A 12,049-nucleotide genomic window follows, 5' to 3' on the forward strand; every position below is an offset into this window, starting at 1 on the left:
TTATAATTTTCAATATTTTGTTTGTTATCTTCTATGTGCCTTGTGTAATTAAGTTCATTGTCATGGTTTCTATGCCTTATTGTATGTAAAAGATATATTTTCAATTAAAAATCGTTCCATCCAGTAAATAAAACGAGGTGCACTGCCATTTAACCACAGTTTAAAGTTTACTGCAAAGTTGTCTGATGATTGCATAGAAATACAGCAGATGACTACAAGCCAGCAAACACAAAAGGTAATAGATGAGCAGAACACGTGTGAGGGCGCCTACAGGAGAACTGCTGAGAGCCTTGGAGGTTCCCATGAAATAGTAACTGAATGCTGATGCAGTTAGAATAATGTTTTCAAAAATTAAAGTTCAGCATTAAAGGGACATAAGGAAAAACATGGTTATCAAGATCTTAAGCGTTGATTATATCATTATGGAGCAGGAGTGTGTACGATGAAGCAGGATTAGTGGTTTAGTGAGGAAATGTCAGGTTCAACTCTGGGTTTCAGTGTCACAACGCAGGTTTGCTTCTGTAGCAACTGATCTGGGGGCAACTAAGCAGCAAAACATGTAACATGTAAATGTATTAAATATCTTATAAAAACAAAGACAATGGTGCAACTGCTGCAAGAGATCTTCTGTCTCAGAATCAACATTGAGTTGTTTTCAAGGCTTATCTCAGCAGAAATTAAGCTCATTATAGTTTAAAATAAAGCTAAACAGCTTGTTTATGTTGACTTTAAAAGATTTGGAAATAACTTTTTGTCTTTTTGAGAAAAAATAAATAAATAAATCACTGAACAAAAATAAAGTTCCTCATGCCCTCACAGAGTCGGAGCATAGTTCTACAGTCGGTCTCACATCCAACATAAAAATACAGAACTTGTCTTCATGTCTCGGTTGACCCATCGAGCCGATGACCATAACGTGATCCTGACTCCTGAACCAGATCACCTAAAGAAACCCTGGATATGTTGAACCTGCTTCATCGCACCGCCCCTCTTCCACACTCGCACACCAAAATAAAGCGAATCAATAAAAGTGATGAAATGCAGCTAAATATGAGCCTGATGTCAGTAAAATCACACGGGAAGGTTAAATATCAGCTAACACTTTTGAGACTATAAATATATAAAGTGCAGAGATGTTATCAAAGTTTGGAGAAAAAAGTGCAAAAGCATCACATTTGGATTTTTGGGGTCAGTTTCACCCAAATCACAACAACATCTCTCCTCCAATCGTTTATTTATTTGTTCTTTGGGGTTAATGTCCGGGGCTGGAAGCGACTCAACTCAAGTTCTCTCTTTAAATATTTATCTGGAGACAGAAATCCCAGATGGACAACCTGGCTGGATAAATAGGGAAAGACTGGAGGGAGAACATGTTTGGATGCTCTGACTGTTTAACACCCAGCGCACCTTATATAAACCCCTCATACGAAAGCATTCAAAGAAATTATAAACAGTAAAATATTGCGTCAAGGCAGTTTGTGTCACGTGGATCCCGCCAGCAGCGGAGACGTTTCAGAGTGTTTGCCCTGATGAGGCGGTCTGCCGCCGCCGTGTGTCCAGTCGTACAGATGACTGCTCTGCAAATCTGCTTCCGCTCGCAAAGTGATTTTCTACAAAAAGAAAAAAAGAGGAATTATTAAGCTTTAGACTTTTTACACAGTCCACATCACTTTTCCTTCCTCATTTTCCACCTGCTCTTGTGGTATGATTTCTGAAGGCCCTTCCATGCCAACATTATGCACAAAATCTATAAAATCAAAATCTATATTCTATATATAAATATATATGTACCTATATGTTATTCAGATTCAGACAACTTTATTAATCCCTTTGGGAGGTTCCCTCGGGGAAATTGACATCTCCATCTCACTCACTCAGTACTGTCATATAAAAATCAAACACCCTAGAAATCAAACACCCATATAAAGATAAAAAGATTAAAAAAAATTAAAATAAAGATATTAATAAAAACAAAAATAGAAAAAAAAAAAAAAAGCGCAGTTCCATAAATAAAATTATATGGATAAAAAAAGAAATGAGAAATAAGAAATAATATTTATATTTATATTATACATGTTTCCGGTACACCTACATGCACATATATTTTTATTCTATTTTTTTATTTCTTTTCTATTCTATATATATCTATATTTCTATACTATATATATATATATATATATATATATATATATATATATATTATATTATATATAATATAATTCTATTTATTGCACTATATTTTTATCTGTTATATGGGTGTTGGTTTTTGGGGTGTTTTATTTCTCCTTGTATATGACAGTGCTGAGTGAGTGAGATGGAGATGTCAGTTTCTCAAGGGATTAATAAAGTCGTCTGAATCTGAAACATTCTCTCTTCTTTTATGTACTTTGGACCAAAATTCAGAAATCTATGTGGAAACTAAAGTGGATCCGGTTGCAGCTGCAGCTTCGAGGGGGATGAGACAAGACGTCACCTGAAAATCTCTGATGTAGGTGAGGAAGAAGCTGATGAAGGAGAAGGCCAGAGACCATTCAGACACGGTGCTGATAATGTGGGCTGTGTAACCCTGAAGGGGGGAGAGACAAGCAAGGTGGTTTTCATGTTTCACACTCGGGTTTTACAGAACTGACTCTGAAAGATGAAGATGAAATATTATTCACACACACACATGTGAATTGGTCTCCTGGAGAAGCTATCAAAAGCTGCAAAAGACAGGAATGCATACATGCACTTACACATGCACTTACACTTATATACACACTTAACAATATAACATGCACTTTATACTAGACTACCACTTACATTACAATATAACATTACAAACACTTAACGTGAAACATTTTGTGGTCCCAAATTATACATTTATGTATATGAGCTTAACAATTGTTTCTTTAACTGGCTTTTCAATATGGAGATGGACTGTGACTTTCTAAGGCTCATCATTCAACTCGTTCCAGATCTGTGGTCCCCGACACACAACACGCATACTTGTTCCCACAAGTTTACGTTGTTTTCCTATAATAAGGTGTTTATGTCTCGTATTCTGGGTGTGCTGGGGAACGGAGATTGGGATGAGTTGAGTTAGTTACTGTATATCTGCTAGTAAAAAGACCACCGACCGTCTCGCCTGGGATCCAGTGGAGTTTGCGAGGCACGTCCACCCCCGGCAGGCTGCTGTACATGATGACCGAGGATACAAACACTGACAGCTGTCAAGGAGAAAAGCTTGTTCTCGGAGGAACTGAAGCAGCTACTCTACAACTCTGCTCATCATCATGTTTGAGGATACTGCTGATGATGCTGGTCAGCGTCCACACTCCGATCACGAGACGGACCACGTAGATGTTCTTGCTGTGGATGTGCGGCTGCATGTAGAGCGAGGCCAGCGTCTGGACCAGGATGTAGAGAGCCCCGAACCCGAAGGTCAGCACCGCTCCCACCAGGTGCATGGAGAACAGGGTGGTCTTCTGCTCGGAGACACGCAACGCAGAGTTCTGAAGGTGCTCAAGGCGTGGGAACCCGCCCCGCACCAGCGGCGCTCACCTGGAAGTTGGCGACCACGCACATGCCGAAGGAGCTGATCCAGCCGAGCACCAGCCCGACGCGGTTCAGCCTCTGCAGCCCCAGCTCGCTCTCACCTATCAGGCCCTCCACCTGTTTGTATCGCACGTACATCGTGGCCATACCTGCAACCGATACAAATGAAGTTTAAAAAAAAAAAAAAAAAAACAGTTTATACTTAGGCCTGTGTTGAAAAAAAAAATCGATTTTCCGATTCTAAATCGATTCTCATATTTATTCCTAAAAATCGATTTGTATGTCTAAAGATCGATTTTTTTTTCATCATTACATTACAACTTTTGCTATTTTTGTGTTTATGCCCAAAAAAGGATGTTTTTGCCTTTAAATATGTTTAAAGGTATGAAAACATTAACGTTTTCAGTTATAATTGCATACATTTTCTATTTTTCATTACTTTATATACTGTCTTGGGGTCACATTTGCATAATATGCTAAAAACCAAATTCTCAAAAATTAAAAACCCGAAAAAGACCGAAAATGGAAAAAATAAAAACGGAATCTGGGAAAGAATAAAAACCAATTTCATACGTCCTCTGTTTGCTGCCCTGGATCTGTTTGATAATTCTGCCCCACACGATGTTTCTGAAAGCAGTTCTATCAGCATTCTGGGAGGTGATTGGTCCTTACAGGATCATTAGCTGCCAATACTTGCTGATGAATCTCAATATAATACTAGTATTAATATGTTGCATAACTACACAGTCATATAATTCATGCAACAGCTCAAAAAACTGTTTTAATAACACTAACCCAAATCAATATCGGAATCGAATCGGATTGAAACAAATCTTGATAATCGATTCTGAATCTTAAGAATCGGAATCAAATCGATTCTTGACAATTGAATCGATCCCCAGCCCTGTTAATACTCCATCAGTAATGTTTTGCATCTTTAATAGGAGATAGAACATTTAAGTTGCTAGAAGGTGCAACACTCTGACCTTAAATAATTGTAAAAGAGGGGGGTGGAGCAAAGTTAAGCGACTCAGTCCACCTCCTGAAAACTAGCTGCCACTAACAAGCTACGTTTATCGTTAAAACGGGATTACGGTAGTTGTAGTCTCTCTGTTATTTTTGACCAAAGCAAGTCACAAATGCTTCATCAAGACTTCAGGAAAGCTGTGTCAACGTATGGCGGGATAAAAGGAGCGTATGTTTCCTTTAAGGCTCAACAGTAGATCTTCTGTGGGATCCCAGCAGAAGAGCAGATTTGACTCCTCATGCACATCCATGGATCTCATGAGTGCATGTGACATCGACCAACTGTCTCTCCTCAGACCACTTATGTCCGTCTTTAATCACTGCATAGTAGCAACCCCCTCCCCCCCTGCCCCCTTATAAGGACCGGATGTTTTTAGAGATGCACTGGTCCAGTTTCAGTATCTTTTGGGCCTTGAAGATATTCAAGTTTGCCAGTTTTTGCAGCTTCCAAGACGTCAACTTCAAAAACCAAAACTTAAAAACTCAAAGGAAGGCTCTACAAAGGGTTGTGAATACAGCCAAAAACTAATCGGCTCCCTTCACTGGAGGACCTGCACAACGACCGCTGTATTAAAAAGGCAAAACATATCACAAAGGCCACTTCTCACCCTGGACTCTCTCTGTTTGCACCGTTCCCCTCAGGTAGACGGTACAGAGCAATAAAAACAAGAACAACCTGTTTTAGAGACAGTTTTTATCCTCCAGCTGTAACAAAACTCAATCTACTCAAAAACAAACAGTAACTGAGGGATTATGTGCATGTGTGGGTTATTTTTAATTATTTATTGCTTTTAATCAGTTATTTGTTTCATTTTATGTTCTCTGTAAATGTTTTATATACTATAGTATTTATATATTGACTGATGGCATTTTTTATTTCGTTGTTATATAACAAGTATGTGTAACCCCTGCCTCTCGCCTGAAAATGGGCTGCGATAGGCTCCAGCAGACCCCCGTGACCCTGCAAAGGATAAAGCGGGTATAGATAATGGATGGATGGATGTTATATAACAATGATGATAAAGATCTAATCTAATCTAAACTAATCTAATCTAATCTTCACAAACTTCTAAAAATGGACAGATGTGGCTCAAGTGTTTTCTGATTGGTCAGATCTTTGGAGGCTCGCTGACAGGCGGAGCTAATAGATTGTGAATGCTTAGGACTCGCATGTTTTCATCACTTCAAAACCTTATCAACGTTGCACCAGCTGAGCAAAATCCAGCGTTGGTCTTTTTACAAATCTGGCAGCGTTCTGGGCCTCGATGATAAAACAGTCCAAAAAGAAGAATGCATTCACTACATAGCCTGATCCCTAACCTTGGAAAAAGTCGGACGTAATAGTGGATCCACCACTTCTGATTTACAACAACCACTGAAACTAAAGGGCTTTTGGACGCTTAATGGAGTATCTTGTTCATAGGAGTACTACAGCATGTGTTTATCTTCACGACTAAGAAGATACATCTTCATAATAACACTGCAGATAAATCTGAATGCACAGAAAAACATAACATTTTTATTTATTGATTCATTCAACAATATTGGGAAAAAAACTCAATGAGTCAAAGGTTAAATAATACCTGTCAATCAACATCCTGCTCTATTTTATTCAGCTGAATAAAGTCGAGTTTGTACTAATTCTGTATGTTACTTTTCACATATTGTGTACAAGTAGGAAGGATTAAAGCTTCAACCCTTCAGTGCAAGTAACGACACTGGGACTTTACGTTTGTCATGTCAGGATTGATGTCCCATGGAAGCACCAGCCTCTGCGATCACATGGTCCTAAACACACAGCGGCCTGTTCTACAGAGCGAAGGGTTCGAGTGTGTAAGTGTGCATGTGTGCATGTGTGTTACCTAAAAAGGCTGATACATCCAACATGATCCCAAACACGCATCTTTCTGGGGCCATCGTTCCCGTGTCACTGCAACACACAACAAACGTCACCTGAGAGAAGGTCTCGCTGGCTCCGTTGAGCCTTTTGAGTGTAAAGAACTGACCCAGGTGAGATCTGAAAAGCTGCAAATAACTATCACTGTTCACTAAAGTCTTTATACCTCCGTCTGTGAAGAAACCTGGACATGTAGTAAGACCCGATCGGGACATTAACAGAGAGGAAGATGCATACCTGTGTCTCAAGAGGTTAAAAAGGGGAATCTATTGCATAAATAAACTGTTTCATGTCAAAAGCCTTTTAATATGAAGGCGTTTATTCTCCAGGATAGAATATTATCTGGCATCTTTACAGTTGTCAAATTTTTATTTTATTTTTTTTCAAAGTTTATTTGGAACTGTGACTTTTTCTTTCTTATTTACACTTTTCAGGTGTGCACACTGATTTTCCTGATCAAGTGGATTATGGTGTGTGTGTGTATATATGTGTGCAATCAGCTGTGTGTCCACGCTCAGACCTGATGTACGGCACAAAAGGATCCACATGTCTCAGCACCACCGCTGTGATGTAAGCGAAGATGAAGGACGCCGCCGTCCAGACGACCAGAGCGGCAGGAAGGAAGCAGAGACCCTGCTGGAACCACCACATGATCTCCTCGCTGTGTGCTGCTGATTCCCACTGCTGCCCAAAACATCATCATCATCATCATCATCATCATCATCATCATCATCATCATCATCATCATCATCATCATCATCATCATCATCAACATCATCATCATCTTCCATACAGAATATTTCATTGCAAATACATTAATATTTGATCATGAAGTCTCTTCCTGTTTTTAAAACCTCAGTTAGGACGTATTTATTCTCCTCAACTTCTAATCAACATCGAGACAACAGTGTTATTACATTGTAACTTGTGATGGACCAACAAACTTCATCATCTTATTTTATCTTAAGTTTTTAATTCCAGGCGGAGTTACTCACTTTTGTTTACGTTAAGGGTTATCTTTTTATTCTCCTGTTTTTTTATACCCAGTTTTGAGATGCTGATTTTCTTGGTAATTTGTCTTCTATTTCAATCTTTTTCCATCTATTGTTTTTATTCATTTTAATCTTCTTTGTGTCCAGCACTTTGGCCAACTGGGCTGTTTTTAAAGTACTTTATAAATAAAACTGAGTTGAGGATAAAATGGACACCTAAGATAAAACATTATTCCTGTAGTGCTAGAAGAAAAAATAAATATTTTTTTTTAATCAATTATTCTCTCTCTTTAAGATCTACGCTGAGAATAAAGCACATAGTCCAGCTGTTTTCTGGTCTCCAGTCTCCAGCAGACACAGATTTGAGCCTAAACTGTGCTACTTTTGCCACTTTGTGTCTCAGTTACGAGCTATGTGGCACAAACTTCATGAAGTAGACCAAACCTGGGTTTTTGGTCCATGTTGTCTGTGTCAGATCAGGCTGTTTCCGCTGTCCCATTTAGGAATCACTACACATGTATGCAGCAAGTGATGGCATTTGATCAGTGGTGGACAGTAACAGAGTAAATTTACTTGAGTACTGTACTTAAGTACATATCCAGAGGATTTGTACTTTACTTGAGTATTAGATTTCTTTGGTACTTATTACTCTTACTTGAATACATTTCCAAGACAAATATTTTTACTTTTACTCGAGTAAATTTCTAGGAAGGCTGAAAAGTACTCGTTACTTTCAGGTCTGCTCTTTTTTCTTCTTCCCTAAAATCCTATTGAACACAAGCTGTTTTTGTCAAAGGAGGAGACCTATCACAGTGCACGCTCTCCACTGGGATGTACGTAAAGCGGAAATACATCAAGCCTCCTCAAAACGATACCGCCAAAGTAGCCTGCGTTTGTCAAGACAGAGCCGCAACAATGGCTACGCCTGCGTCAGGAGAAGAAAGACAATCCGCTGAGTCGTCTGAGTCTGATAATGAGCCGGACTCGGAGCAGGGACTTTCACAAAATCCTTGGCCGTATCTTAACTCAATGTTTGAGTTCGACTGAGTAAAAAACGAGGGCACAGACAAACCACAGACATTTACAACTTAAACTTTACAACTTAAATTAATTTAGAAAAAATATAGTAATTTACTGATGTGGAAAATAAGAAATTTACTCTTACTCTTACTCTTACTTTTACTTAAAGTAAATTTAAAAGCATTTACTTTTGGATACTTAAGTACCTTTATAAGCAAGTACTTTTCTACTCTTACTCGAGTAATATTTTGACTGAGCTACTTTTACTTTTAACGGAGTAAATTTTGACCAGTAGTATTTGTACTCTTACTCAAGTACTGGGGTCCAGCACTCTGTCCACCTCTGCATTTGGTACAATACCATCAGTTCAAGTCAAATACATCCAAAGAAAACAGCAGAAGCGGGCCAAGTCTGGGCCAAACATTTGAGCAGGTTGAGCTGGTTTTACAAGTGACTTCTGCTTTTCTCTGCACTATCAAACTTTGATTATTTTTAAATGTCTTTTTCATTTTATTGCTTTCTTTGAGCAAACAACCCAAATAAGAGCATTATCTCCAGACCTCGTGCCACTGGTTTCTACTTCCACAGTTTGTTAGCAGGTCTGAGCCATTATAACTAGTTACAGCCATCAAATAACAGCATGTGACCGTGACACTGTAAAACATCTGCCGTGGAAACATCAGAACTCCTGATGAGATTAAATAATCTGCTGGGAAACAAAATCTGATTAAACACTGATTCTCGTAGGAAAATTTAACCCCCTGGTTTCAGTCCTTCATAAAATGGAAAAATAAATATTAGATTTTTAAACATGAATCACTTTTTATAAGACAATGAAAGCGTGTCAAGTTTCATTTCCCCATTCTCTCCTCAGAAATGAAACTTTAAACATTAGAAAGAAAAAAAAAACACTACAAACATTTACAATCAGTTTCTAAAGATTAAAGTGTAACTTTACAACCAAAAGGTGCTTCTTAACTAAATAACACATATAGGAAAAACCCAAAACCAGAATATATTTATCTAATTAGGAGTAATAAAAAAGCTGGTTTATAAACACGATTTAAAGTACTTATTTTGTATCCTATATGAAGACGGCGAAGTGTAACATTGTTCCAACATTTAAGGAGATTTTACTTTAGATCTATAGAGGTTTTTTGACTGACAGTTACAGTAATAAGGTACAGTAACCAGGAACATAATGACACTCACGTTATTCGAGTCCTCCAGCCAACATTATCTCCCACGACGCTGAAAACTACACAAGCAACCTATTTCGGTATGTACATCTGCGTAAGAAGACTTCCCTTTACTGAATGCTGCTTGAAAGCTTACGCATATCTGCTGAAATGTAAACTTTAAAATTTCACACACACTGCTCACTTCCCCTCTGTCGAGTGCGGCGCATGCGCAGGATAAAATGACAGATAAGCGGGGATTTCTTCTGTCCTGAATTTTGCCTCGTAGGCAAAAGTGAGCGTTCAGGCAGTGGCGTCAATTCAGTCGAAGCTAAGGTATGGCAAGGCAAAACTAGAGTATCAATCAACACGTCCAGCAAATACTCATCACAGAGGTCTGCTATGGAGCTTATCTGTGTGGTCAAGAAAATTGGAACTTTTTCAAATGCAGTCTCGCTCACTGCAAAAACTCAAAATCTTACCAGGAATATTTGTCTTATTTCTAGTTAAAATGTCTAATTTTTAGTCAAAAAATCTCATTACACTTAAAACAAGAGTCATCACCAGAAAAATAACTTGTTATTTGACCATTTTCACCTGTTTCAAGTAAATTTTCACTTGAAATAAGTAGAAAAATCTGCCAGTGGGACAAGATTTATCTTCTCATTACAAGCAAAAAAATCTTGTTCCACTGGCAGATTTTTCTACTTATTTTAAGTGAAAATCTACTTAAAACAGGTGAAAATGGTTGTTTTTGAGTCTTGTTGAGATTTTTTTTTAATAAAAATTAGACATTTTAACTAGAAATAAGACAAATATTCTTGTTAAGATTTTGAGTTTTTGCAGTGTATAATAACTAGTGAAATCGATCATGTTGTTCTGATTTGCATTTGTAGTTATTCTATATGTATTAAGTAATTCCATAAATATATTTAAAAAACAAACATTTACATTTTCCCTTGAAGCCAAGGTGTGGCGGCTGCCATACCTTGCCATACCCAATTGACGCCCCTGCGTTCAGGCCAGCCTTCTTCTTGAATAGTCTAAATTGCGCTCATAAAACATTGCATCTTTTAATTGGACATTAAATAATTTACAGAGGTTAAACAACAGACATCTCTTTGGTCAGAAAATACAATAAACTACTCATAGTGTCGTCAGCCGTGTAATAGCTGCAGCGACCTTGAAGGTAAAGGTCCCTAGTGTAGCCTATTAGTGTAGTCAAATTGAAATATTTACCCTCTCTTAACATGTTCAAACATATGTTAAAATCAGTTTTCACAGAACAATGTCATTGTTTTTAATCAAGTGTCATTCTTTGTCATGAATTCTTTTTAACTTTCTGATCCTTGTATGTTTTATGTTTGTTTGTTTCTTGTTTTGATATGTTTTTATTTTTTTTGTAAAGTTACTTGTCCTGTATGTATTTTCTTTTATATGAAACTGAGTTTATTTTTCTGCTGCCATCTTGACCAGGACTCCCTGGCAGAAGAGATATTGTATCTCAATGGGACTTTTCTGGATAAATAAAGGATAAATAGTTGTGTTCATGAGAAATTGTGTGCAAGTCAAGTGCACACAACGTACTTGGAGAGGTACAGAGAAATGGTGCTGCAACAATAAAAAAAAAATAAAGAAAAACATATATACAACATCTCACTTAGAGGGAACACATTTGCATTTACTGCAAATTAGCACCAAAGATATTTGACGAAAGACTTCAGATCAATAACGCACAGGATGATGATCTACTTTCTGATGAAGACGATTGTGCAGTCTTTATCTGAGGGATAGAAAATATAAAGTGTTTACCTCAGCGTAGTTCAACAGAAATATTTACCTAAGTTTTAAATGTCCAGAGAACAGTGTGAGTGATTTCGTTCTTGAACTGTTACATTGAACTTGAACTGACACATTTACCAAATGAGTCCAAAGTTCAGTTTTGGGAAGTTTCCTACCGATAGAAGGGAATTAGGGCAAGAAAAAAAAGGTAATTCTCAGTTTAATCTTAGAATTGTGAGATTAAAGTCAGAATTCTGGTTTATTTTTTTCATAATTGTTTTTTTCTTCCTCAGTGGCCCTGATACTCTTGCGTACCTACCAGTGCTGATCAGTGATTTCTTTTTTTCATACTTAAATTTTCACTCTACCTTCAGCGTTATGAGATCCGGCCAATTGAAAGATTTACTACAGAAAAACTACATAATGTTTCTACTTTTGTAAATCTTCATCTCAGTGCAACAGATAACTCTTACTCATAAAGTTGTGGAAGGTACCGGTAATTTTTTTACCCTAATCTGACAGATCAGACATACTTTAGTGAGCAGAGGTGTCAAGTAACAAAGTACAAATACTTCGTTACCTTACTTAAGTAGAAATTTTGGTTATCTATACTTCAC

General features: G+C 37.6%; 1 protein-coding gene across 2 annotated transcripts; it reads right to left on the minus strand.

Annotated features, from left to right (window-relative positions):
• Positions 1-128: 128 nt before the first annotated feature.
• dram2b (DNA-damage regulated autophagy modulator 2b) lies at positions 129-9,869 on the minus strand. 2 transcript variants are annotated; one of them, XM_061726996.1, is made up of 8 exons: positions 9,685-9,869; positions 6,981-7,141; positions 6,426-6,493; positions 3,544-3,686; positions 3,290-3,467; positions 3,120-3,202; positions 2,474-2,566; positions 129-1,610 (listed from the first exon to the last, which is right to left on the minus strand). In XM_061726996.1, the coding sequence occupies exons 2-8, from the start codon at positions 7,109-7,111 to the stop codon at positions 1,482-1,484; spliced, it is 825 nt and encodes a 274-aa protein (XP_061582980.1). In that variant the 5' UTR covers positions 7,112-7,141; positions 9,685-9,869; the 3' UTR covers positions 129-1,481. The 2 variants fall into 2 exon arrangements, with proteins under 2 accessions (XP_061582980.1, XP_061582979.1); XM_061726995.1 differs by having other exon boundaries at positions 6,981-7,144.
• Positions 9,870-12,049: the final 2,180 nt, after the last annotated feature.

This window comes from Cololabis saira, chromosome 8 (genome assembly GCF_033807715.1).
Source record: "Cololabis saira isolate AMF1-May2022 chromosome 8, fColSai1.1, whole genome shotgun sequence".
In the NCBI taxonomy this organism is placed as follows: Eukaryota; Metazoa; Chordata; class Actinopteri; order Beloniformes; family Belonidae; genus Cololabis; species Cololabis saira.